General features: G+C 58.8%; 6 protein-coding genes across 6 annotated transcripts; 5 read left to right on the forward strand and 1 right to left on the reverse strand.

The window, feature by feature from the left end:
* Positions 1–3705: 3705 nt before the first annotated feature.
* On the forward strand, positions 3706–4966 carry SLS55_000939 (uncharacterized protein; the record flags this gene model as incomplete). Its single annotated transcript, XM_066772444.1, has 6 exons — positions 3706–3738; positions 3800–3975; positions 4027–4093; positions 4345–4442; positions 4493–4829; positions 4880–4966. The coding sequence occupies 6 exons, from the start codon at positions 3706–3708 to the stop codon at positions 4964–4966; spliced, it is 798 nt and encodes a 265-aa protein (XP_066637723.1).
* A 2304-nt stretch (positions 4967–7270) lies between these two features.
* On the forward strand, positions 7271–8042 carry SLS55_000940 (uncharacterized protein; the record flags this gene model as incomplete). The annotated part of the gene is made up of 2 exons (XM_066772445.1): positions 7271–7274; positions 7330–8042. 2 exons carry the CDS (start codon positions 7271–7273, stop codon positions 8040–8042), a joined length of 717 nt encoding a protein of 238 aa, XP_066637724.1.
* A 380-nt stretch (positions 8043–8422) lies between these two features.
* Positions 8423–10873, forward strand: SLS55_000941 (uncharacterized protein; the record flags this gene model as incomplete). Its single annotated transcript, XM_066772446.1, has 1 exon — positions 8423–10873. The coding sequence occupies one exon, from the start codon at positions 8423–8425 to the stop codon at positions 10871–10873; it is 2451 nt and encodes an 816-aa protein (XP_066637725.1).
* Positions 10874–11962: 1089 nt separating this feature from the next.
* SLS55_000942 (uncharacterized protein) lies at positions 11963–17496 on the forward strand (the record flags this gene model as incomplete). The annotated part of the gene is made up of 3 exons (XM_066772447.1): positions 11963–11969; positions 12420–14720; positions 15809–17496. 3 exons carry the CDS (start codon positions 11963–11965, stop codon positions 17494–17496), a joined length of 3996 nt encoding a protein of 1331 aa, XP_066637726.1.
* Positions 17497–17567: 71 nt separating this feature from the next.
* On the reverse strand, positions 17568–21687 carry SLS55_000943 (uncharacterized protein; the record flags this gene model as incomplete). Its single annotated transcript, XM_066772448.1, has 4 exons — positions 17568–17594; positions 17650–19914; positions 19970–20773; positions 20860–21687. The coding sequence occupies 4 exons, from the start codon at positions 21685–21687 to the stop codon at positions 17568–17570; spliced, it is 3924 nt and encodes a 1307-aa protein (XP_066637727.1).
* A 2581-nt stretch (positions 21688–24268) lies between these two features.
* Positions 24269–26066, forward strand: SLS55_000944 (uncharacterized protein; the record flags this gene model as incomplete). Its single annotated transcript, XM_066772449.1, has 4 exons — positions 24269–24493; positions 24544–24660; positions 24714–24813; positions 25645–26066. The coding sequence occupies 4 exons, from the start codon at positions 24269–24271 to the stop codon at positions 26064–26066; spliced, it is 864 nt and encodes a 287-aa protein (XP_066637728.1).
* Between the last annotated feature and the right edge of the window lie 784 nt (positions 26067–26850).

Here is a 26850-nt window from a genome sequence, read left to right on the forward strand (position 1 = left end):
CCTCGGCCATGTGTTCTTCGCTACGGCGATGGTTACTCGCGACTGAATCAAGGGAAACTGCGGCACGAACGTCTTCCCCAGTTGTGGATCGAACGACCGCACTGGTGCCATACTGCGCGTTGTCGTTGTCCTTCAGTCTTACCCGGATGGTCCAGGCTCTGAGGTGGATGAATCGTGATATTGATCCGGGCTGGTTGCGAAGGCGCAAGTGATTCTCGAAGTCTGACCATGGAAGTTGTGTAGAATCCTCAAGTTCTAACGCAACAGAAACTTCGGCAAGCTGGAACTCCCTCTCGTGGAACATGAGGCCGTTCATGACCACTTTACCAATCCATCCAGTCCATGACCAGCTAGGGAAACCAGCTCTTCGCTTCAAACAACGATAGCTATACCAATCTAATCCGAGCGCGAAGCCGACCAGGCATTCTGTTCGCTTACTATTCGTTCCATCGTTTCTCATCGATGAAAACGGGATTGGAGAGCCCCATAGATGGTATATAGGGACTGCAGCCTCTTCTAGTTTTCCAAGTATGCCAGAGATTGCGTTGACGATATCCGATTCGTGGGTTAGACTTCGTGAGGAGTAGTCTAGGACAAGCTCTACGAAATCGCTCGGATAAGTAAAAAACCGGAAATGTCGGAAATTTTTATCCCATCCTTCCGTTCCGACCCTGTTCTTGCAAGTGTTGAGATCAGCGTGCTCCCGTCCCCGATATCGGGCCATTATGCAGCAAGAAAACCAAGCTTCACGCTCTGTGAATATAAGTAGTCTTTTAGACAACATCTTTTCTTGATAAGTCCAGCCTCGTCTTGACCAAGTTGTCGAGCTAATGACATGTTCGGAATCGTTCCAGATCTCCAGGAAACGATGGCGTCCTATCTGGAAATCTACCTGTGCCTTCCGAATGTTGCTGTTGACCCCCGGGATGCCGTATGTCGAGTCATCTCCCGCGGCAGCGACTATTGTGAGCTCTGCATTCTGGTATATGTTGTGCATCTGCCGTATCTGCTCCATTTTGTGGGCGCTGCCTTGATCAATGCACAGCTGGTCCACCCAGATGTACTCGAACCCAAGTGCTTGGGCAACAAAGAGGGCGTCGCTGATTGTTCGTGGAAGTTTGCCATCGGTCCGAGGAGATCCCCAAACGTAGCTTAGAGCTACGTATCTTGTTTCGGCAGCGGCATCCTCCGATTTTCCGGTGACGCAGTTAACAAGGCGGAGGTTTTTTACAGGTGTGCGATTGCCGTCACAAACCTTTGAATGGTTGGCTCTGCAGTGCTCGAACATTCCACGAAATAGCTCGAGGTTGGCTTTAGCGATGTCCTGGGGCCAATATGATTCCTCACGTGACGAAGAGCCGGAGTTTTTAAAGATTTCGAAGGCTCTAGGACGGAATGTGATGGAGGCAATGAGTTTGTTGCCATTGGGGGTTTCCCATATGAAACAAGGACAACCTATCGGGTAGACATCCTCGAGGAATTGACATAACTTGCAGGCAGGCTTCAGCTCTCTCATGTCTATGTCAAATTTAATGGAACTGAAATCATGCATGGATTCAATTCTGCTTTCGAAGTGAAGATCCTCGCACCTCCGGCAGAGCTGTGAGTCTCGGGAGTAGATTGGTTCGTCAGGGAGTTTTGAGTTGGTGCCTTGAGGGTCCGAGGAATGGTTCTCAACCTGGCCGAGAACATGCCCGATGGCAGTGTTCCGACCGGAGTCCTCCTTGAATTTTGCACGCTCCATCCCAAGTCGCTCCACCCAGAAAGTGTTCAAGGAGGGTCCTGTTCGTGCCTTTGTTAAGGAGGTCTGTCCAGGTTGCAGTGGGTTGAGTGCGATCGAAAGCTGCTGCTCTGGCGGCTGCTACGCCTCCTCCTCTCTCTCCAGCCTTTGCTGCCCCTGATGGCGAGAGGGCTGGTTGTGCATCTCCCGCGTTACTCTGTGCGATGGCACCCGCCGCCGAGGTGATATATGCGCTGCGCGTCTGATGAATTTGAGGGGTCCTTTCTGCGGAGCGACGGTGGAGTGCCGGACACCGGAAGTACGGTATTGGTATAAAGCGAGAGAGTGACGGTGGCGAGCGGGTTGGGGCTAAACGGAGGTCGTCGCTGGGCTTGCGAAGTGATGTTTGTAGGCTTGGGGGTGGGAGGTGTGTGTGTATGTTTGGGTCTGGTCTGACGGAACAAGTGCAGAGACGATGAAGGTTGTGGATGAAGGAAAACAATCAAAGCACAGAGTGCGGGGCTCCATCCTCTGCCTTGGCTGCTGACTTCGATCAGACTGATGTGGGGACACGTCAGCCTCTGCAAAAGTGCTTATGCATGATACCACGTGAGCTTGATCAGCCTTGCCTCTCACCGACCTTCGCAGTACTACGCATCGTAAAGTCTTTTATGAGCATACAGAAGATTTGAGCCTTCTGAGAACAGCAAGGAATGCGTTCTCTTCCTACATATGTAGTTAAATCCGATCTCAGAGAGCCAATCACAGTCCGCAAAGATCACAGGGATGATGGCCAACCTTTTCATGTATCCTCGAAGCACTTGCTCAAGAGCCTTGTATGCATTTATCTTTACTGAAACAATGTACGCTCCAACGAGCTCAGTATAACTACTGAGTTAGATGTTAGTATGGCGACATGTATCCTGCCCCAATCGCATGATATCACATCCATGGTGAGCTGTTGAGAGTGGCGACAGAGCTTCGTGGGATCGCTTTTGAATGAAGAGGCTTGTCTCGTAAATCACGGCCAAATCGACTTATAATAGGTCGGCCGTGCTGCGCCGCATCAGCCAAAACCAGGCTCCAGCTTTGCGCTGCCGTACGGTGGATCTTCTGATGCTGTAGCCGACTTTGACCATCCAGAGTTGGTCATACGCGAGAGATACGAAGATAGTCGTAATGGTCTCAATTTAATTGGAGTGATCGCTGAATGCGGCGCCAAATGAGCAATACATGCTGTATATGGGTCTCATACTGACAGGCGGCGACGGCAGATTTCTTGGGCGATCTGATACAGTTTTCTCCTAAAACTCCACAGATTAGGCAATTTATCTTAGGAAAGCGGGGTAAAGGTAGTAGGGCACAAGCACCAACTGGAGGAAAAATATCCCATCGCAGGCAACAGGCACCAAACAAGTCGTTGGAATTGAAAGTGGCGGCCAATGCAGAGAGGAGTCCAAAATTGGAGGCCGACAGCATGCCAAACTTGACCAAAGCGCGACCGGACATGTTTCTCCAAAGCACATGGAAAAAGGATGTATACTTTTCCAGAAGCACGAAGGAAGGGCCACGGAAAAACATAAGCACTGTGCACCAAGCGGCCCCTCCAACACTTACCTTCGGACCATTAGCGACGCAAAACAAGGCAGGTACAAAAGAAGCAAGGTGAAAGCTGAAGTAGCAAAGCAATTCATGGCTGAAACACGCGTCGGAAATAGTATCCGATCAGCTCACGCCTGAGGAGCGGGCGCTCGGAAGTTGTCCCGATCCTTGCTGCGCCGCCTGCATTGGCTGCCAGATACGGCGCGTCGATCAGGAACATTTGCCAGTAAGAGTAGCTGACAGCCGAGGCTCTTCGAGACCCTTTGAACCGAGAAAAAGGAAGGAAAGGATATAAAGCTGCAACGGAAGGCTGTTGTCGCAGCGCTGAGATCCGGAGACCGGTGGTATTCATCAAGTCGCAGTGACAGATGGAAGCTACAATCATGGACGCGGGCGAGTTCAGTCTTATCGTTGTGGTAGGTACCTACCAAGTTGTGAGAGATTCAGGAGGTTATCAGCTGACATGCCGTTCGACAGGACGAGAACTACGATGGCGACTCGGCACTGGGAGACGATGACCTTAGCGACACGACATCGATCGCCTCGTCCATCATGAAGCATCGGTATGAGCACGGCAGGCGATACCATAAATTCCGGGAGGGGGCTTACTGGGGACCGAACGATGATATCCAAAACGAACAGCTGGACATTGGGTGAGCGCGGATTCCTCAACGTGTGGGAGAGCCGTGTCTGATGAGCGACAGCCACCACATGTACAAGCTCGTCTTGGATGATAGACTTCTGCTAGCGCCGGTTGGAGATGACGTAAAGGTGCGTTTCGCGGTTGGGAAGGCTGAATGGGGCTGACTTGAGCACTGCAGAAAGCGCTGGACGTGGGCTGCGGGACGGGTATCTGGGCGATGTGAGTCTCCTCCGGGCTCTGCGGTAGGCGTGGGCTCACCCCAGACAGTGAGTTTGCAGAAGAATACCCCGAAGCGGAGGTGGTCGGGGTGGATCTGTCGCCAATACAGCCCAGCGTTGTACCGTCAAACTGTACATTCGTAGTGGATGACTGCACGCAGTCATGGTCCTTCCCGAAAGATGAATTCGACTTGGTGCACATCCGAGCGCTCTTCGGCAGCGTTTCCGACTGGCCTGCCTTCTACAAAGAGGCGTACGAGTAAGCCTCGGAACCGGAGCGTTGGGGTTTCCTTGCTGATGGGATGACAGCCACATCAAGCCCGGCGGCTGGATCAACCAATTCGAAACGAGCATCGTGCCCAAGTCGGATGACGGATCGTTGGCGGCGGATCATACGCTGCTGGAGTGGGCAAGGCTGTTTGTGGAAGCAGCCAACAAATTCGGCAAGTCTTTAATGGTGATTGACGACATGAAGCAACGCATGGTCGAAGCTGGGTTTGAAGATGTGACAGAGGTCATGTACAAGGTACCACTTGGGACATGGCCAAGCAACCCGAAGCTGAAGGAGATCGGAAGGTGGGACTTGATGTATTGCTACCAGGGCTGCGAAGGATGGGCGCTGTACTTGCTGACGCATGTCATGGGGGTAGGTTTACCTGTGTTTACGGTCGATGACAGTTGCTGACGAGTGAGCAGTGGGAGATTGAAGAGGTCAAGAAGCTGGTCGAGAGGTATAAAGAGGCGCTGAAGGATCCGAAAGTGCACTCGTACTGGGAATTGTAAGTGTTCGGAAAGGAATGGGCGGGCGTCGGGGCTAATCTTGGACAGCTCTGTCGTGTACGGACGAAAGCCGGAGCGTTAATGCACGACTTTGGGGTGACGGTGCTCGCAAACAACTCCCTAGGCGGTAACAGTAGTGGATTCTGTAGAGACATTTTCTAATCTCCTGGAGGAGTGGCGTGAGGATTTGGGATGGACTGTCAGCCATGGCGGGTCACCCACTGAGACGCTACCCGGCGATATATCATTTTCTGACATCAAGCCCACGGGTGTTCGCGAAGTAGTTCCGAGCTACGATCCCACTGAGTCGTATATAGAAAGCAGGGTACCAAGGTGTGTTGAATATCCCTTTGTGGTTCACGAGTTTCAAGCAATTTTCTTAAGTCCGCCGGCTAAACCTGATTTGGGGTGGAATCAGGCAGAACACCCGCTTCTCGCGCATCGGAGCGTGTAACCTCGCCAATCAAAGTCGCGCGATTCTGCCACGGCAAGCCCAACCCCCGAAGGCGGTGTGCTCTGAACCACGAAGGGATGACGGCTGGATGCAGGTGTTGTCGCGTCGGTGACTGTTCTCGCGTCGCGTCGGAGAAGGAAATCAACGCGCACGGACCACTTCACGTGATTGCGCGCCAAGCCCCAGCCTCGTCAGTTCGCCCGAGCTTCTCCTCACCTTTGCTCCCGTCCATCTCCCTCGCCATCACCACCGTCGCTGTACCCACCGTCGCTACCCCCCGTCTCCGCTCGTTACGACCCCCGGTAGGTACCCATTTACCTACTCATCCGCTGCACTGCCTCTCTCTCATCCCCCTCGACGCCTGCTGACCGCGCAGCAGGTCGTCCGTTCGTTCGTCGTTTCACACACGCCCAACCGCACTCACCCTCGGCAACCCCCCCCTCATAGGCACGTCATCGTCGCCGCGCGTGCTCGCCGGAGAACGTCAGCGCCGCCAATTTGTTGGACGCGCACAGGCAGATCATTGTTCCAGCTCTACCCGTCCAAACGTCCGCGCCCGGTGCGCGGCTCCCTTTGGCGGAAGGGCTGGAGGTCTGTTAGGGGACAGACAGCGCGGTAGTCTCAACACTATCGCGCCTCGTCCCCGACGTGTCGCTTCCCGTTTCGCGGAGCCTGCGTCTTCTTGGCAGGGTAGCAATGAGGGAGAGGTTGTGCGAGGGTTTTGTGGTTGCTGTGGGAGCCAAGGCTGCTCGTCTCTGCTGTGGCGGAGAGAAAGCCTGGGAGGGTGGGCATCGCGCGCGCGTCTCGGCCGTGGTCGACATCGGCGGCGGCCAAGACGCGAGTGCGGGATCGCGCTTTTTGATTTCTTTGTGATGATTTCGTGTTGTTTTCGCTGCCGCCGTTGCGAGGGGCGCTGTTACCACCGTCTTGTTGTGCATGCGGCTGATGGTTGCTCGCGCGGTGTTGTGCTAGGTAGTCAATGCTATAATGGCTTCTCCTTCTTCTTCTCCATCAACAAAAAGGGACAGCAACAAGAAGTTCCAAGTCTCCAACGTGCCCGTAGTCCTCGAATGGCAAGACAACGAGGATGGCGATGAACCCCACCACCTCGGCCACACGCTCCCCCTGACCCTCGACGCCAAACTCGACACCACCAACGCCACCGCCTCGTTCAAACTCCGCATCGTCCTCAGCCTCAAGGGCGCCGCCAAGCGCGTCCCCCTCTACCTCTTCATCCCACCCGACGCCATCGCCAGCGTCACCGCCTCGCCCACCGCCCCATCCCCCATCACATCCACCCTCCTCAAACGCCCTACCACCACCACTTCCGCCTCCGCATCCACCACCACCCGCCTCACCTTTACCCTCACCACCCCACCCCTCCTCATCGGCCCCTCGCCCACCCCTCCGATCCCCCAAACCGGCCCCTCCGCCCGCGCCCTCGCCGCCCTCCGCACGCTCGTCCTGTGCCACTGCCCCAAGTCGCTGTCGCTGTCGCTGCACTTCCGCCGCCCGGCCATCCCCGACGACTTCGTCGAGGCCATCGTCGCGAATGCGAGTGCGGGGCCGGGGAGGTTGTTCGCGGTGCCGCGCGAGAGGGGGAGTTTGTATGGGGGGCGGGGCGGGGAGGTGGTGGTGTGGCCGCCGGTGGGGGAGGGGGATGGGGGGGATGGTGGACGGGTGGTGCAGGCGGAGTCGCCGCCGTCGTATGATGAGTTGGGGGTTTTGCCGGAGCCGGGGGCGTGGGCGGCGCGCGGGAGGGGGGAGAGGGGGATGGGGATGGCGGGGGCGGGGGCGGGGAGGAAGAGGGGGACGGGTTCTCGTGAGTGCTTTTTCTCCTTTATTTTTCGTTGATGGGTTGTGATTTGTTGTCCTGGTTCGCCGATACTGACGTACGTCCTCTGCTACCCAGGCTCGTCGCCGTCGGATTGCGAGGGAGACCGCCGGCCGCGGAAGAAGGTGGGCGGTGGTAGGACGCAGATGGCTGGTGATACCAAAACGGTGACGCTCGAAATCACCGGGTACGAGTGGAGCAGAGGCGTGGATGAGCGCGTGGCGCTACTAAGCGGACAGCTGGAGGCGCTGAAGAAGATCATCGTCGGTGGCGGAGCTTCGGCGGTAGCTACAGCGACAGCGGCAGCGACAGCGGCAGCAACGCCATCGACAGCGTCGGAAGATGATGCGCCAGAAGTCGCCGCCGCCGCCGCCGCAGCGAATCAACCCAGCGATGCTGCCGCCGACGACGTCTGCACCCGCCTGGCACGGCTAGAGAGCGAGATGGCGGCGGTGCGCGCAGACGTCGCGGCCGCAAATACGCGATGGGAGGAGCTTGCTGAGCAGCTTCGCGAGCAACGAAAAGAAGACCTGGAACAGCTGCGCGAGCAGGGGAAGCAGGACTTAGAGGCTATGCGGTGGTCGATCATGGAGGACATGGAGAATCTGCTCGCGCGGAGTAGGGACGAGGTCGTCGACGAGGCTGAGTGTCGGATGGAAGACCGCTTCATGACGGCCAAGGAGGAGCTGAGGGAGGCGGTCGAGGAGGAGTGCGAGAACGCTGAGGAGAGGATTAAGGAGCTGTTGAGTAGTGGGGCGGCGGGTGTGTACTTTGAGTTTCCGAAGTCGTGAGGGACTTCAGATGCGGCTTAGAGTGGTGGCATACCCAATCGTGGTCTCGACGATGTGATTTGTTGGAGGGCGAGGCTGAAGAAGTCTCGGTTTGTTTGCGATCCGACGTTATCTACAAATCAAAGGTGGACAGGTAATCAGCCGTGTCTGCCTCGTTTTCCTCGCATGCATCCCTGTCAACAAGGCTTACACTGGCCATCCGCGTGTGCAGCGAGGCTTACATGCGCCATTCAGGTCGTACAACGAGCCGCGCCCGGTCAATGTCCATTGAACTTAAGGGTAGGCCTCCTCTTTACAGCCTTCCCGTCTGACTTCTTGTTCAGATCTACTCTTCTGTTTTCTACTCGACGTTTTGTGCAACTCACCGAGACTCATTCGACATGTCGGGCTCATCTGGGGCGACGGCTGCAAACTCTGTGGGGCTTGTAAAGTCGCTCCTTGATATCGTCGCCCCGCACGGTCCCGGTTTCGATGTAGCCAACGCGACATACCAATGGCTTATTCGGGAACGGGTCGACGAGGAGACATACAAGACGTGCTGCCAAATGGCGAACGGGCTTGCGTATCCGAATGATAGGGGAATGGACATCCAGCGACAGCTCACAGACGCAGACAAGAAGACCAGCCAGGCAAGCAAAAGGTCTCCTCTACGACTTACAACGTCTGGCTCGCTCGGCCGTCTCCTTGCAAAAAATCCAGAAACCTGCTACCTCGTGTCGACCGTGGCAGCCCTGGCGAAATTTCAGGATGTACGGTTCGCAACGGATACAATCTGCTCCATGATGCTCGACCAAGGAGGACATGAGAATGGTGTCTCGATGAAATACTACGTTCAACGGGCCCCGATCTTGGCAGTCATGTCAAAAATCGTTGAAAGCATCTACGTCAATGTTGTCAATGCTGGCCACGACCTCAAATCTCTGCCAGAGGAGCTGGGAAACTTACATCACCATTACTTGGATGATCGGACGCTGGCAGGAATCATCATGGGTGTTCAGCGAGAAACAGGAGATGTCGTCTTACGGAGCGACTATTTCCTGTCCGACTTGACTTTCTGGCTCCTGTCACACTTCCACGGTCGCCTCGAGATCTTTGTCGGCAGAAATTTGCTTTTCCGGAAAGAGCTTGGTAATGAATCACGAAACCTGAAGATGATGATCAGGGACGAATGCTCTGCCGACCGGTCCTTTTGCTCACGCACCGAAGGCTCCGTCGAAGCGTCGGTTTCCAGGAACGATGGGGTCTTCACTTTCCTTCGAGGGAATAATGACAGGAAATTTCCGCAGCCTTCCACACGCCGCGACTTCTACAAGTACAGAGACGAACAATTCTCCGGCACCTATCCGGATCGCTTCGGGCTGTATTCTGGCTCGAAGTACCAATCGACAAAAATCCTGAATGCGGCCGAGTCTAAGGCAGTTGATCGCGTCGCAAAGGGCATCATGAAATGGATTCTCAACATCACGATCGAACCGTTTTATGATGGGTCTGGAATTTGTTTTGCTACATTATTGGAAAGCAACAAGAACGATAGGATGGACAAAATCCGCATCGGAGACCTGCTCCACCGTCACCCCGGCATCTTCAACTTGCAGACCGGTTTGGAGGACATACCTGAACCAGTTTTGGTCCCTCCAGAGCCAGCACAGTCCGAGCCAGATGCAGATGATTACATGTCAGTGGAGTCATCATACAGTGATGAGGGTGATCCTATGATCGATTCGGTCTTTGCGGAGAAAATCCTGATGTGGTTTCCGGCCGTGAAGGATGTGCTTCGAATTGCTCAGGACCGATGCTTCTGCTATCACTGCACGCACGGAAGCAAACTTTCCCAGTGCAAACCAGGCTGCCTGCGCGAGGGGGCTCGGAGACGACTATTGGTTTTACTAGCTCATGCGATCGCTGAAGCTATGGGCGCCTCAGATGTCTCCGGAAGGTGCGATTCCGAGGATACGCTTCTCGGTACAATAGACGTCCTCGCGGAAATCATTCAACACAAGCGAACATCTTGGGACACATGGTTCCGACTCTCTGCATGTGTTACCACCGGCCTCGATTGGGGCACCTTCTACAACGTGGACGCCGAAGGTCTATCAAGTTATGCAGGCGTGCAGTATGGCAGCCTTGTCGTACACGCAGCGTGGATTGACCTCAGCAGAACCGTGGAACTTAGAGGTTCTTTTCGAATTGTGGTAGAGGAAGGATGCGTCGCCGATGTCCCCGATACCATTGGTTACTTGAGATGCGAAAAAGACGAACGAAATCATTCTGTCTCACACCTTCCGGACGTATTGAGCCCTGCAGAGCAACTACCCACCGACAATGGCCTTTCAACCTCTCATGATGATCTCCCGGATATTTGCAGAGAAGCAGATACTCTCAAGGTCAATACTTCCAGAACCGCATTTCGATCGGACAATTTCCTTTACCGTCTTCTCACAATCGTGGAAGCGGGACAGGTTCTGCGCATCGTTGATCCAAGTGAAATAGTGACGGGATTGGCACATTCGCGGCCTGGTCAATGCAAGCACGATCCAAATTCTCCTGTACGTGGAGATGTCAACGTCGTGACGGATGATTTCGACCGCATTCTGAAGGACTGGTTGGCTTCGGAGGCGGCCTTGTCCTCGACCATCTACATGACCAAAACTTTCGAAGACCCCGAGAAGATCAACACTGTACTTAGCCTTGTCCAAAAGGGGGCTGTAATCCGCAACCCGTCAAAGCTGTGCCTCAACTGCGCGATCAAGCTGGCTCAGGAGAACGAGCTCCACTACATTGTCAACTGGCTTCCTTCTCGGCAGCATGCCCGAAAGCGGCTGAGGGCTTGATGTGCGCACCTGGGCGTTGAGACCAAACGGCTTTAATGTCAATGGCAATCAAGTATGATACCTTTGTTTGGCTTCCACCATAACGATGGGAAATATGGTGGTTATGGCACGGGACTTTCCTTGTCGATTGCGTAACGGTCATTTTTAGATAGCAATAGTGCGCGACACCCCAGCGCTGTGTTCAAGGGAGAGGTGTGGAAACGAATCCCCAATCTCGTATTCAATTCCGCTCATTCCGGCGCCCCATTTTGTTTAAAACACTTCTTTCTACCCTCACTTTTACAATGCAAAAAGTCTCTGTCCCGACTTCGTGATGCTTTGACGTTCGGCAGACCACGGATACGCTGTATGGGATGCCGTAAAGTCGGCGGTAGGAAAATATCATCTCAATAATCTTCATGCCGACAAGTAAGACAGTTGGCTAACATCATAGTCTCTCAAGTCTTATTGTTCAACGATGCGCATCCTCAAATAGCCATGACTGCTTATCCAATAGTGTTGTCGCGTTTTGGCCCCCACGATCAGCTGCACCAAAGGGCGTTGTGTCTTCCCTTGTTCAGCTGCCAAGATGCTGCCTCCAGCGCCACAGGCAGCACCGGACCCACTTTGGGCGTCTTGCGGGCTTGTTCACGACAAGCTCGTAAACCAATAATAATAAGATTGCTGTCCGACTCCAGCCTTCAGCCGCCTGTTTCTCCCACACTCACAACGCAGCCGTTCGCTACTTTGCACACGGGGAAACATGTGAGCGGACGACTCGGCAAGATGAGCTACAACTACCCCTACCAGAACTACCAGCCCACCTACCAACCCTCGCACTACCCGCCCCCGCCGCCTCCGCGCAACACTTCATCGGCACCGCCCTATGATGCGGGGCAGCAACAGCAGCCACCGGCGCTCCCGCCGCGGCCATCGCCAACGAGTCCGGGGACCCCGAACGTGCAAGACGTCACGGCCGGCTTCGGGCGGCTGAGCATGGCCTACGACCAGCGGCCGCAACCCTACGTGCCGCACGCCGACTACCACCACCAGGCTGCTGCCGCTCAAGCACCTCCGGCCTTCACGTGGCCGACGGATCACGGCGCTTCCATGAACGGTGGTGGTAGCACAGCTTCAAATCAATACGCTTCTTCTTCTCCGCCGCCTCCGCTCCCTCCACGCCCGCAGTCGCAGTCGCCATGGCAAGCATCCGCACCATGGCAGACGGCACCCCAGTCCCCCGCTCCGCCATCCTTCTCGTCGCCTCATCCCTGGCAGCAGCAGCAGCAGCAACAACATCCACCGCCCTGGTCCCCTCCACTCCCACACCAGCCGTACTCCCCACCAACCCCATCCTCGCAATGGCAGCAACAGCAGCAGCAGCAGCAACACCACCAACTCGCAACCCCTTACAGCCGCCCACCGCCTCCCCCTCCACCATCGCAGGCCCCTACTACCACCACCACATCGCCACCGCCTCTTGAATACCGGCCGCCCTGCAACTGTTCCTTCCGGCCAGGCCACTGCTACGCGCATCCCGCCATTTCGCCCGTCTCGCCCCCCTCAGCCGGTCCGCCGACGCCTTCGTCTTCGACGGCGTTCCAGTATTCGCAGCAGCAGCAGCAGGTGCCGGTGCCGATGCCGTATCAGCCGGGACTCCAGCAGCAGACGTACTACCCGCCGCCGGCGGAGCCGGGTAGTGCGTGGTCGCCGGCGCAAACGCCGCCGCAGCAGCAGCAGCAAGGGTCCGGCACGCCCGTGGCGCAGGCGCAGCAGCGGAAGCCGGTTGCCAGCCCGCCAGTCCCTCAGCCGCCGGCGTTTGTGTTCGAGATGGAGGGGTCTGTGCCTGGCGGTGGTGCGGATGCGCAAGCGACGCAGGAGAAGAGGGAGTCGAAAGGGGAAGTGGAGGTGCCGGTACCGGCGGAGGTGAAGAAGGACGAGGGGAAGAAGGAGGAGAAGCCGCCTGAGAAGTTGCAGCGGACGTTTACGGATACGTTAAGGCAGGCGGGTCCGTATTTCTACGTGCCGCCGGCTGTGACTGTGGAAGAGGACGAGGAAGAAGAGGATGCTGGAAAGGCTGCAGCGGTTCCGAAACAGTCGGGGAATTCGGCGTCTGATGAGCAACCTGACAGGACACCTGCACAGGAGCGGTCAAGCGCGGCACATCAACCTGCCGAGTCTACTGTCCAGTCTTCCCAGCCCACCGCTGACCAGAAGCTACCACTGGAAGGGGCGGAACCATTTGGCTACTTCTTGAAGATAGCGGACGCCCCTACAAACATCCCGACGGACCAGGCGGCCAACTACTCTGTCCTGTACAAGTGCTACCACCCCGTCCCGATCGACTATGCCGACATATTCTGGTTCCACCACGTCGACGTTCCGGACTTCCGCATCTGCGGCTACTGCTTTGAGAAGCACATCCGCCAGACCGAGTTCGCCCACTGCTTTGTTGGGAAGATGGAATCGAAGGAGTTGAAGCCCGCGTGTTTCTTCGGCGCGCCGCGGATGCTGCAGCAGCTTTGGCCTCAGGCCGTTCGCGCACGCAGTATTGACCAGGTTGTAAAGTACATGAAGGGACGGACGCAAGTAACGAAGTGCTATGGGCCGAAGGGAGTACTGGGCAAGGACGCGACCCACGTGCGCTGGTTCAAGATGAGAGACGGCGAAGTCCCCCACTTGCTGATATGCGAAGCCTGCTTGGAAGACCAGGTCATCGGCACGGCCTTCAACGACATGTTCGTCCCCTACCTCGAACCTCAAGGGCAAGAGCAGCAATGGTCGTGCGACATGGCCCTCGGGTACCTCCGCCGAGCCCTCGCCCACGCGCTGGCCACGCACAACTGGAGCTTCTTCGTCACCCCGGCCGCCAACCGACTGACCATGCCGCCTTGCGCCGAGGCCAACGACGTCGAGGCCGGCTCGCGGGACTGGTACACGCCAACCCGCCGCATCGACGGCGTCGTCATCTGCAGCGCCTGCTACCATGACAACCTCGCCCTCACGCCGCTCGAGCGCGAATTCACCCCACGCCCCGTCGACGCCGCCTCCACATCCAACCCGTGGTCCTGCGACTTCTCCGCGCTGGGCGTCAAATCCGGCCTCGAAGTCTCCCTCCTCACCACCTCCCCCACCCCCCTCCACACCGCTCTCAGCACCCTCGCCGCCACCGGCCCCTGCGCCGCCGGACCCCTCGCCAGCCGGACGTGGTACCGTCTCGCAGCCCACCCCACCGCCGACTTCGACATCTGCACGACCTGCCACTCCGGCCTCTTCGCCGCCCTCCCCAACAGCGCCTCCCTCTCCACCGGGTTCCTCGTCCCCATCACGACCCCCCAGCCCACCCGCCGCGCCTGCGACTTTTCGTCTTCCTCCCCGCGCTTCCTCCCCTACGCCCTGCGCTACCTCGCCGCCGTCAACCAGCCCGGCCGCGTGCAGCCGTACGTCGACTACATCGCGCGCTTCGCTGGCGTCCCCGCTTGCGCGCGGCGCGACCCCGTGAGGGGCGGGCGGTGGCACCTGCTCGGCGGCGCGGGCGCGCCGGATCTGGTGGCGTGCGCGGACTGCTTCGACGCCGCGATCGAGGGGACGGCGCTCGCGGGGCTGCTGGAGGCGTGGCCGCCCGGGGGAGAGGGCGATCCCGTGCCCAGGGTGTGCGACATGTACAGCGCGAGCATGCGGGCGCGGTGGAAGGCGCTGTGTCACGACTGCAGCGTGGCCGAGGACGGCGGACAGGCGGCCCTGCAGGCGTTTGTGGAGTTTTCGCGGCACCGGCACCGCGTGTACGAGCAGACGGTGCCGCGGTGCAAGGAGTTGCTGGCCGCGGCGAGGGCGAGGGCGGAGAGGCAGAGGGTTGCGAATGCGATGAGTAGCGCGTATCACAACATGGCGTTGATGACGGGCGGGTATGGCGGGTATGGCGGCGGGTATGGGTACGGCGGTGGCGCGTTCGCGGGACAGGCGGCGGCGGCGGGGGCGCAGGGTGTGGATTTGATGATGCAGGGGATGGGGGATACGGCGGTTGTGAGGGAGTTGGAGGGGCGGTGGGTGGATGTGGAGTAGTGGATGGACGGCGAGGCACCAGAGTCGATCGTCTGGTAGCGACTGCGTGCGGAGGAATTGGCGAGATAGGCATGCGGAGGCGGAACTCGGGGGATGTGGAATCGAGCAGCGTCTTTTGATCGTTTCGTCGCCTGCCGCTGGGTTTGGAGTGGACCCATCGTGGGCTTCAATCGAATCAGGTTTCCTGATTCTTGAATACCTGGATTTACGGCTCGGTGCGTATCGCGTAGAAGACGGCTGTGGACTTGACTTCTCATATTATTCCAACATCGCCTACCTCTATGTAGATCAAAAAGTACTCGTGGGCAGACACAATTCTATAGAATCTCCTTAGGAACTCCACTTCCATTCTAGGGTATATATGACGATGGAGTGTTGGAGCCCGTATTGCGACGCTATTCCCAATGAAGCTTAACGTGTGTTCCACCGAGGCTTAGCCGGGCTCCAGGCTCCAGGCTTCCCAAATCCTCGACGGCAATCCTCACCGATACAACCCACTCGCGCCATGACCTTATCCTCATTACGTGCCGACCCCAGTACCACAGACCCCCCTCCTACAGCAGCGGGGTAGGGGCTTGACTGACTCAAAGCCTGAGGCACGTCAATTATTCTTGCGTCCTCTTCGGGAGCCACGTCAGGCAACAACTGATGTCTGACAATCTTTCCCGGTAAGCAAGCGGAGAATCTCTCGCGGTTTCGAGCAGCCAAGTTGACGATCCGGAAGATCCGTCGTGTTGCGAACTGCGTCATCCCAACCTGGCAGAGCAAAGCTGTTCCGCACGAGCACGCGTAAGGTGCGGACAGGCTGCCTTACTTGCAAGAGACGTCACGTCAAATGTGACGAGGCCAAACCGCACTGCGACAACTGCACCAGGAACCACCACCATTGTGCAGGCTATGTCGAACCGAAGGCGAGGCCCGCGGAACTTGTCCAGCTCTGCTGGGATTCCAGGGAGGCCCCAGCCCCAAGGCTGCAGCCACAGCCAAACCGGGATTCTCTCGATTTCCAAGATGCCACCAGCATGCTCTATTTCCAGGAGTTCGTGGGCCTGCTACAAGGATCTAGCTGGAACATTGCGGCCTCCACAGGTGACTTGTGGACTGTCACACTGCCGCAGCTCACCCGCGGGAGCAGCACGCTTCGCTATGCCGCCATGGCTATTGGCTCACTGAGCAAGTGGTATCAGTCCACCAACACTGCTCTCCGCACAGTCACCGTGCCAGCGTCTCAGACAGCCATAGAAGACGCTCATTATTTCCAAGCCGTCACTTACTACTGCCAAGCGCTAAAGATGCAGAGCCAACGGCCGTCTCTCCAGGACGCCGTCTTCCTTTCCATCCTCTCCCTTTTCTTCGAAATCCTCCGCGGCAATAGGAAGGCCGCGTTAGACCACGTCAACCACGGCCTGGCCCTGCTGCTCGCCGTCACGACCGATGCTGCCGCAACGACCAACTTCGCGCCGGACCCCCGCCCCGTGCTCGGCGCCGTCGCCGAAGTCTTCACGCAGCTGATCGGGCAAGCCCGCGCCGTGCTGCGCGGGCGCGTCGGCCAGGGCCCTTCACTCCCCCACCTCGTCACCGGGCTGCGCAAGGCGCGCCACACCTTCGAGTCCTTCATGCTGCTCCTCAGCGAGCTCCCGCGGTCCGCCACCACCACCCCCAGCACCACCGCTCCCATCCCCGCCACATTCCGCAGCCTGGATGAATTCGAGGCCCACTGGATCCTCTCGCGCCGCAGCCAGGCGCGCATGGCGTCCATCATGGCCGACACGATGCAAGCCTCGGGCGGCGCGCCGCCGGGCTCGCTCGACGACGCCGCCCTCGCCCGCTTCTACGACAGCCTGCTCTCCAACGCGCGCATCCGCGACTTCTGCGCCGCCGCCCGCCGCGAAATGTGCGCCCTCGACGCCGCCTTCGCGCCGCTCTTCGACGCCGTCGTCGCGGGCGCCGAGCCCGGCGACCCCGCCTACCTCAAGGCCCTGCACCTGCGGCTGCAGTACCTGGGCGTCGTGCTCTTCGAGGACCCGCCGCAGTACGCGTGCGTCGAGACGGTGCGCGCGCGCACGCCCGTGTTCCGCGAGTACGTGTCGCTGGCGGCGACGGCTCTGAGCGCAGCGAAGCAGCGCGGCGAGCAGCGAGCGAATCCGGCGGCGCAGCTGTCGCTGCAGTGCGGCGTAGCTTTCAACCTGTGCTTGCTGGCCCTCTTCTGCCGCGACCCGCTGGTGCGCGACCAGGCCGTGGGGCTGCTGGAGGGGTATCCCGGGCAGGACGGGCTGTGGAACACGCGCGCGCTGCACGCGCTGGCGGCGCGGAACCGGGTCGTGGAGAGGGCGAACGCGGTCGAGGGGACGGACGAGGAGCGGTGGCGGCGGCTGTGGAGGAGGGAGATGGTGTTTGAGGAGGCGGGCGAGCGCGTGTTGCTGCGGTATCTGGACAGGGACGCGGAGTCGGGGGAGTGGCGGTTGGTGGAGGAGGTGGCCGAGGTGACGGCGCGCGAGGAACAGGTCTGTTGGAGACGCCAACCGCTGACGGGATCTGGCGCGCCGCTTTTGGCGGATCTGTATGCGTTTTATTCTGATTGAGGTTTGTTTTTCTCCACAACTGTTCGGTTGAGCGTCCCGTCCGCTGGGTCTGCTCTACCGTTGCGAGCCATCTACCGGTCCAAGGCCTGGGCTTGACACTGCATTCCCGTTTGTCAGCACGGAGACGTCCAAGTCCAACGCGCAGATGCTTACCAGCTCCCAATAGGTCCCCTGTTTCCGCACCAGCTCGTCGTGCGTCCCCTTCTCCACCACCCTCCCATCATCGAAGACGAATATGACATCCGCGGTCTGGATAGTCGCAAGCCGGTGGGCCACCGCTATCATCGTCCTTCCGCGCCGCGCCCGTTCGAACGCAGCCTGGACAATAGCCTCGGATTCAGAGTCCAACGCCGACGTAGCCTCGTCTAAGAGCAGGATCTTGGGATCGCGAAGCAATGCTCGCGCGATGGCGATGCGCTGCTTCTGGCCGCCGGACATGGCGACGCCCTTCTGGCCTACGTCGGTGTCGTAGCCCTCGGGCAGCGAGACGATGAAGTCATGGATGAAGGCATCGCGGCAAACTTCGTGGATCCTGTCATCGGAAATCGCGCTCGAGTCCGCGACGCCGAAGAGGACGTTGTCGCGCACGGTGCCGCGGAACAGTGTCGTTTCCTGCGCGACGAGCGACAGGTTCCGCCGGTATTCGTAGAGGTCCAGGTCTTTGACGTTGACGCCGTTGCAGAGCACCGCGCCGTGGCCGGGCTCGACGTCGTAGAAGCGCTCCAGGAGCGATATGATGGTCGTCTTGCCGCACCCGGACGCCCCGACGAATGCTGCGTACTGCCCGCTCTCGACGGCGATGCTCAGGCCGTCGAAGACGAGGACGTCGCGCGTGGGGTACTTGAACCGGACGTCCCGCAGCTCGATGCGCACGCCGCCGTCTGAGGCGGGTAGGGTACGGCAGCAGCCATCCTTCGTCCCGGCGCCTTGACCTGTCTCGACGGTCCTTCGAACGTCCAGGATGCGCTGCGCCGCCGCCGCCGCCTGTGCCGCGCTGGGCGCGATGGAAATGACCTGGCTCGCCGCCTCCGCGCCCTGGATGATGGCCATGAAGCACACGAAAAACGCCTCCATCGAATACTCGCCTTTCGCCAGCAGCCCGCCCCCGTACCAGAAGATCAAAGCCTGGCAGCCGAGCCCCGCGCTATCCGCGAAGCCGAACAGCGCCGCCGTCCACTTCGCCCTGCGGGACGCGGCGCGGACATGGCCGTCCAGCAGCGCGCGGTAGCGGTCCGCAATGGCGTTCTCCATGGCGAGCGCCGACACAGTCCGCATCGCCTCAATCGCCTCGGTCGCGAACTGCGAGCTCTCGGCGAAGACGGCGGCGTTCATCTCGTCGAACCGCACCTCGTGCCGGTACTTCCAGAACCCGGACGCCAGCATGACGGGCATGGTGACGCACATGGCGACGACGCCGAGCTTCCACCCGAACGCCAGCGCCGTGGCGACGCAGCCAGCAACAGTAAAGACGCCGCCGAGCAGCATCGCCGCGTTGAGCCCCAGGCACTCCTCCAGCTGCTTCACGTCGCCCGCGACGCGCGCCGTCAGCGCCCCGTGCGAGTGGGCGTCGGCGTCGAAGAAGGCCAGCGGCTGGTGCAGCAGGTCGCCCAGGTACCGCTGCTTGAGCCCCGCGCCGACCGCGTACTGCGCCCGCAGGCTCAGCCAGCCGAGGAAGAAGTACGCGGCCCCGACGCCCGCCGCCAGCGCGAGCCACATCAGCCCCCAGAAGTCGCCGGCCGCGCTGAGCGCCGGGCCCGGCGGCAGCAGGAAGACGCCGAGCACTTTGGCGAAGAGGTAGGCTTGGATGGGCGTGCCGGCCGCGACCGCCATGGCCGAGAGGACGATGGCTCCGTAGTGCGGCCACGGCGCGTGCCGGTCGCGGAGGAGTTCGGCGAGGTTGGAGATCAGGTTCCGCGGGCGGCTGGGGGCTGTTTGAGGATCGTTGAAGCTGCTGTCGTCGGGAGCTGCGGTCCGCGCGAGGTTGCCGGCGACCTTCTCCTCCGAGTCGGCCTCCTCGATGTCGACTGCGGGTGCTGGCGTCTCGGCCTTGGCTCTGTCATGCGTAGATGGGAAGTGCAGAGCTTGGGCGCGGACCAGCGTGCTGTAGACGCCGGACGGGTCGGAAGTGAGGCTGTGGTGTGTTCCCTGCTCGACCGCTTTGCCCTTCTGCAGCACTATGATTTGGTCGGCCTTTTTGATCGTCGAGAGGCGGTGGGCGATGGTGATGGTTGTGCGGTTTCGTGTGACTCGGTCGAGCGCGGCTTGGACGATCTTTTCGCTTTTGGCGTCGATGGCGCTGGTTGCTTCGTCGAGGATCATGATCCGTGGCTTTTTGATGATGCTCCTGGCGATCGCGAGACGCTGTTTTTGACCGCCGGACAGCTTGATGCCACCGTCGCCGACTCGGGTGTCGTATCCCTGCAGAAGACTGGTCAGACGAAAAGAGTGATTGAGCAAACGAGCTTTTACTTACATCCGGAAGGCGGCTGATGAAGTTGTGGGCAAACGCTTCCTGGCACGCATCTCGGACCAGCTCTCGCTTCCGCGCTTCGGGCTCGCTCTCCCACTCGGTCCCGATGAGGCCGTTGGCAACGTTGCCGAAGATGGTGTCGTTGAAGAGAAAGGGCTCTTGCTGCACGAGACCGATCTGCGCCCTCCACCATTTGAGGTCGACGTCCTCGAGGTTGACGCCACCCACCATAATGGACCCCGCGAGTGTGGGCTTTATAGGCACTTCCGGCTGCTCACCAAGGTGGTTGTCCTTCTCACCATCAGGCTTCTTCTTCTCCTTTGGACCACCGGCCTCGATCACCTGGGGCAGAGCGACCGGGTCTCTCAGAGCATACCACCGCTCCAGCAGGCCGACCACCGTGCTCTTTCCCGAGCCCGACGGGCCGACGAGCGCGGTGTTCCGGCCCGGCCGGATGCGCAAGCTCAACCCATCCAACGCCCTGACCCCGGGCCGGCTCGGATACTCAAACGTCACGTCGTCGAAGACCAAGTCGTGGGCATCGACGTCCGGCTTCAGCGAGCCCCCGGCCGGCGCGGGCGCGTCGATCACGGCGAACAGCTCGCACGCAGCAACCATGGCCTTGCTGACGGCCATGAGCGGCGTCGTCACCCGCTCCAGCGACGTGAGGATCATCATGACGGACATGAGCACGACGACGACCACGCCGGCGTCGTCGAAGGCCCCGGCGACGTACCGCCGGGTGCCGTACCAGAACGCCAGGCCGAACGCGGCGAAGACGCCGAAGAACTGCTCCCTCCCGCCCTCCTGCGTTAGCAGTTGTCCGGGCAATGAAGTGGACGAGCGAACGAACGAACGAACGACGAGGATTGGGGACGCATGCATGCACGTACGATAAGCCCCAACTGCACCCCAGCAACAGGCGCGCCCTTCAGCGCCCGCGCCGCACCCTCCCGCACCCACTCGCGATACTTACCCGCGACGCGCCCCTGCGCGCCGCACGCCACGACCAACCTAATCCCCCCAAGCGCCTCGCCCGCCACGGCCGTCGCGCGCGCGTCGGCCTCCGCCGCCGCCGTCTGGCTCCTCACCAGCGCGGGCAGCACGACCGCCAGGACGGCGAGGATGTACAGGATCAGCGAGGCCGTGACGAGGGTGAGGGCCCAGTCCCACGCGAAGGCGACGGCCAGCGCCGCCCAGATGGTGCCGTTGAACTGCAGGAATGTCCCCAAGCGCTCCGAGATGCCGAGCTGCAGCGTGTTGGACGTCGTCGTGATGGCGGTCGCGGGCGCCGCGCTCGCCGGCAGCGCGTCGGTGGTGTGGATGGGTTGTGTGAGCAGGGCGCGCAGGTAGGCGTGGCGGATGGCGGAGGAGAGGCGGATGCCGATCATGCGGAAGCAGAACTTGTTGACGGCGTTGAGTGCCCACCGGCCGAGGAAGAGGGCGAGGATGTAGAGGGCTTGCCGGTTCAGGATGCGCTCGAAGTCGCCGCGGGAGAGGGTGGGGGAGGTGGAGGTGGGGGAGGTGCTGAAGTAGCTGGTGAATTGGTTGACGAGCTGCCCGAAGATGACGTTCATGAGAGGCAGCGTTACACCGGCCCCGATTGAGGCTATCGAGGCGACGGTGTAGACGCAGAAGTCCCAGCGCGTGGCGTAGGTGAAGACGCGCAGGTAGTCGGAGAACTTGGGGGTGCGCTTGGGGGGGTCTGCTTCTTCGGCCATTTTTGGATCAAGCGGGCAGAAACGAAGGGGAGGGATGTGTTGATGGTGTTCACGGGTCTGATGTCGAGAATTTATATCTCGGAATCCTTCGAAACGGTAAGCAATTGCTTGCCCTTTCGACGGTTTTACGAGCCGTGCACTCGGCGGTGGGCTTTGTGGCACAATGTTTTACGAGCCGTGCACTCGGCGGTGGGCTTTGTGGCACAATGTTTTACGAGCCGTGCACTGGAGGGTGGGCTTACCGCTTTAGGGATGTTACGAGCCGTGCACTCGACCGCAACCTAGCCGAATCAGGCTAGCACGTCTTTCTCAGATGGCGGCCTGCAACCACTGACGAAGCAATCATCCCCAGCGAATCAGTGCAGCATGGTTCCCTCCAATCCGTCTCGATCAGTTTGCCAGGCGAGATTGGCCGACGCCCATGGACCAGCCCGCCCGCATTCAAAGCCTCCTCCGCCCCCACCAACGACAACGACCGCCGTTATGGCTCCAGCGCTTCCAAATGCTTTCGAGGGAGCAAATGGCAAATTCTTCGCCTACAGCCGCTCCGGAAGGTAAATCCCACACAAGCATCGGCTACGGCTGCGACGCAAGGGCTCGCTCGGCCCCTCCGCTTCTCACCAGCTCTTTAATTCTCAGCTTTTTATCACCGAACAAAGATGGCAACGACAGCAAGCTCGATTCCGGCCTGAGCTTATGCGAAGTGCGCCATATATGTCGATTGAGTACAAGAGAGACTTCAGAGAGCCAGGAGGCCACCGAAAAGGGATGAATCAGATGGCATGCTCGGCTAGTCTCGGCCAATACAGCAGGTACAAGCTTCGGCATAGGGGCCATAAAGGCGCGTTCAGATATTTCCTGGACTAAAGAGGATAGCCTTGCTATCCGCCACTATGGATTGACTATCTGCGGCGCTAAGTTTAAGGTCTGGCTCGCAGAAGCCCAAGTCTCTAAGACTAGAGAGTGGCTCGGAAGCAAAGTCCGAAGAGTTGACTAGGGAGAGAGTTAAAAGTTGAAGAATGTGTCGGGAATCTTGTCGATTAGGTGAACGAGGTTCACCACTGGGGGCTGGGAAAGTATTGTCAATGGGTAAGGGAGGACGTCGAGGCACTTGCGAAGAAGGATAAGCGCGAGCTGCTATAAGCTCTACGGCACAAGATTGAGTGTCCAAATGCACCGCGGTCGGGCGTCGACGGTTTGGGAGAGTATTCACCGGAGTGGTTGTGAGCCGAAGCAGCGACAAGCTTCTCGAGTCCTTGGAGCTCGAGGAATAGCAGATCAGGTTGGGCTAAGCTTTTAGTACAGTATTTGCTCCATCGAAGCTGGCCCATATTTCAGCAAGGGGCGTCGGAGGATAATACGAGCAGGCGTTAGTTCTACGTTCAAAATATCTGGCGTTAGTCTCTGAGGCGTTTGAAATATTCCACACTGGGGAGGAACAATTACAGCATAAGCGTGAGCTCCTATGGATGAATAGTGCTGAAGATCGAAGAGCCGCACATAGTATCTACCCAGAATAGAAGACCAATTGGGCTTAGTCCCACTCTGTTATATAATAGTTTCTGCTAGCTGTGGAGCCCCTTCGCGGGTCAATCCATTAAGGTTTCAACAAATAAAAGCGGTGTCTTTCTACATTTACGAACGCAAGGTAGCAGTTCAGAAACTTTCTTGACTCTCGTAGTCCATCGTAAGTTTGTTGAATGCGCTAGTGACCATCGATCAGGCAATACCCGTGTCGTGATCTATGTCAATATGCTTCTGTTGACTTCCTTTCGACCCGGGTAAACGGTGTGGGGTATTTTGCGATCAAGAAGGCTGAAGGATCAAGTCCGTGCTTCTCGGGATCCACAGACTGCTGATCAATATGTGCATCACAGTCCGCAACTCTTGCGGCAGAGGCCAATCATAGTGATCACAATTTGAAGGTAGCAAATCAGGCTGAGATATCAACGGAAGCATTGTGGGGTGAGCGAGAGCGCCCCCACATCATGGCGCTGCTGCCTGGAGCTTGTGGGTAACACAAATCTACGCCTCCTCTCCTCTCATGCATGTTCCCAGGTGATAAGACCACGCCGGTGCTTCGGCTGTCGCACGAGAAGGCGGCAGCGAAGCTTCAGCCTTGTTGCCTTGCGATATTTTTCTTGTCGACATACCCTACTAGCAGCTCTCAACGTCTGGTGGAAACAATCGATATGCATCTGTGAGTTGATCTGAAACCATAAAGTTAATCTCAAACTGTCGTGTCCTCATGCCAGTATCTCATGCATCCACTCCGGCGGTGACAGTTGAATGATGACAGCATGAGGCGTCAAACGCCAAGTAATGACACGCTTCGAGCCCTTGCCGAAGGGTTGGGGGCCGGCCACGTTTGGCGACAACCGGGCCACATTGTGCTACCCCCCAACCCCTTCGGGGCAACGCGGAGCGGTCCCATGCATTCCTCTAGACATGCTTGTCCGATGAAGCGGAACAACAGCTGAGCCGCACTCGTGCAGGAGTAGTAGATATAAGAAGGTGGAGAGACCAGCATCTCAATTGCACTGCTGAAGTCCTTTCACCCGGTCGCTTGCCCAGCCACAAAATGTCCCTCAGCCTCGCCCCTCACCTTAGTGAGGCCAACGTGACCGCGGTGCTTGTGGTATTGGCCGCTGTTTCTCTCGTGTACCTGGTCTACTTTCTGGACGAGAAACCATACAAGGGCTTTCCAGTTGTCGGCCTGGAAAAACATGGTTTCTTCAGAATGGCCAAGGCGAGAGCTGCTTGGATAGTCAACGGCTGCGAGATCCTGGAGCAAGGCGCAAAACAGGTATTTATCCCTCCAAATTACGCACGATACAGCGTATCTGACCGATACAGTTTCCTGGCGCCTTCCAAGTAATCACCGCCAGCGGGCCAAAGATTGTTCTTCCCAACCGCTACGCCAACGAAATCAGGAACAATCCACACATGAGCTTCGGGAAGATAATCACGCGGGTGCGCATCTCTATATATATCGGCCACACCGACCAACCTCTAACCACAAGCAGGAATTCTTCTCCTCGTATCCCGGCTTCGAGCCATTCGACACCCTCAACCAACACAACATCATCCAAGACGCCACCAAAACCAAGCTCACCCAGTCTCTAAGTATATACCACACAAGCCCCGCCCCGCCCACCCCGCATCCCATCCGCCGACCGACTAACCCCCGCAACCAACAAGCCCTCTTCACCGCCGACATCTCCGCCGAAGTCACCAACATCCTCCACGAGCTCCTCGGAGACGACGAAAAAGAATGGACGACCCTCCCCCTCCGCACCCTCACCGCCCGCACCATCGCGCAGGTCACCACCCGCGTCTTCCTCGGGCCGGAGCTGTCGCAAAACGCCGAATGGCTGACGCTCTGCACGACCTACGCCGTCACCGCCTTCGCCGCGCAGCAGGCGCTGCTGTCCTGGTCGCCATTGCTGCGGCCGTTCGCGCACCGCTTCTTGCCCGCGTGTCGGCAGCTGCGCGCGCTGACGGCGAAGGGGCGGCGGGTTATCGGGGCGCATGTCAGCGCGCGGGAGCGAGCGAGGGACGAGGGGAGGGGCGTGGAGGGAGCGGGGGATATGGGCGGGTGGATGGAGGAGGTGGCGAGGGGGCGGGGGGTGGAGTTTGATGTGCGGGATGCGCAGATCATGTTGGCGATTGCGGCGATTCATACCACGTCTGAGGCATTTGTGTGGGTCGTGGCGGATCTGATTGAGCGGCCGGAGTATGCGGCGGCGTTGAGGGAGGAGGTGAGGAGGGTGCTGGGGGAGGACGGGGGGTGGCGGGGGGATGCGGCGGTGCGGATGAGGCTGCTCGATAGCTTCATCAAGGAGTCGCATCGGAGGCATATGGTTGATGCGTGTAGGTGTTTTTTTTTTCTTTCCCTCGGTCTTGCGTCTGGCTTTTTCGTTGCGGGTTCGGTTCGCTAATGCTGTGTGCGTGCAGTGGTCATGGATCGCTATGTCGAGAAGGAGGTCGTCCTATCCGACGGCCTCACGCTACCTGCCGGGTCGGCGCTCATGGTGCACGCGACGAACAACCTGGACGAAGCCATCTGGCCGCGGGCGAAGGAGTTTGACGGCTACCGCTTCGTGAAGTTGCGCGAGCAGCCTGGCGAGGAGAACAGGCATCAGCTCGTCACCACCAGCGCGGAGCATCTGGGGTTTGGCTTGGGGCTTCATGCTTGCCCCGGACGCTTCTTTGCGGCCAACACGATGAAGCTCATGCTGGCGCAGTTCGTCATGAAATACGACTGGAAATTCGTGGACGAAAAGCCCCAGCTGCGCGCTGCGTTTGGCTCCAGCGTATACGTCAATCCGACGCTGCAGGTGGCTGCCAAGAGGAGGAAGGAGGAAGTGAAGCTGTAGGTGCGCCTGGGAACGAGCTAGGGTATGGCAAGGTGTCGGGGCGTTGAATGGGGGATGGCGCCTTAAGTCTTGTACATGTGAAGGATGACTGGTGACGTCAGAATGCCCCTCGACATTCGCCATGTTTGGGGCAACGGGCTCCTCGGTCAGCAGCTAAGAGATCTCATACATGCACACTTTGTTATTTACGACTCGGACGATGGCTGTGCCGCAGAGGCTGACTGTTGCGCATCGCTTTACGGTGCAATCAGGGGAGATGCGGAGGAAGTCGTTCCCTCTTCTGGAAGACCGAGCTGACGGTTGCATCTCACTGCAATTTGGCAGAGTGCCTGATCTGCAACACACAGCCTCCGCCTTGTGAGATTAATTCACTTGCTTCGCCGTACAAAACTTTGGGGAGGAGATCAATGTTGCCCTAGTCTAAATCCCGCAGCTGAGCATATATACCGCGCTCTGAGCTTGCACTGACGGCTCATTCAACAGCTGCATGTCCCTCTGCGGCATTTCTTTACATCGCCTCCGCTCCTTCCAATGGGTCTCAACAAGCCAACAAGCCATTCCTCGCTCTCAGAAGCGAAACTCAGAGCGTGTCTCAATATGCAGGTAAGTTGCCCGGTCAATGGATGACAAGCCGACACGCTGACACGCAGAGCAGGCCGTCCCAACAACCCGTTGCACCACCTTTTCAGCGCGCTGTCAAATCGCTCCAGTGCCTCCGTCCACTTTCGCTCTGGTCGGCCTCCTGTGGACAACAGCATCTCCGACTAAACAGTCCACCCTACCC

Source organism: Diplodia seriata (assembly GCF_021436955.1).
Source record: "Diplodia seriata strain FDS-637 chromosome Unknown scaffold_1, whole genome shotgun sequence".
Classification (NCBI taxonomy): domain Eukaryota; kingdom Fungi; phylum Ascomycota; class Dothideomycetes; order Botryosphaeriales; family Botryosphaeriaceae; genus Diplodia; species Diplodia seriata.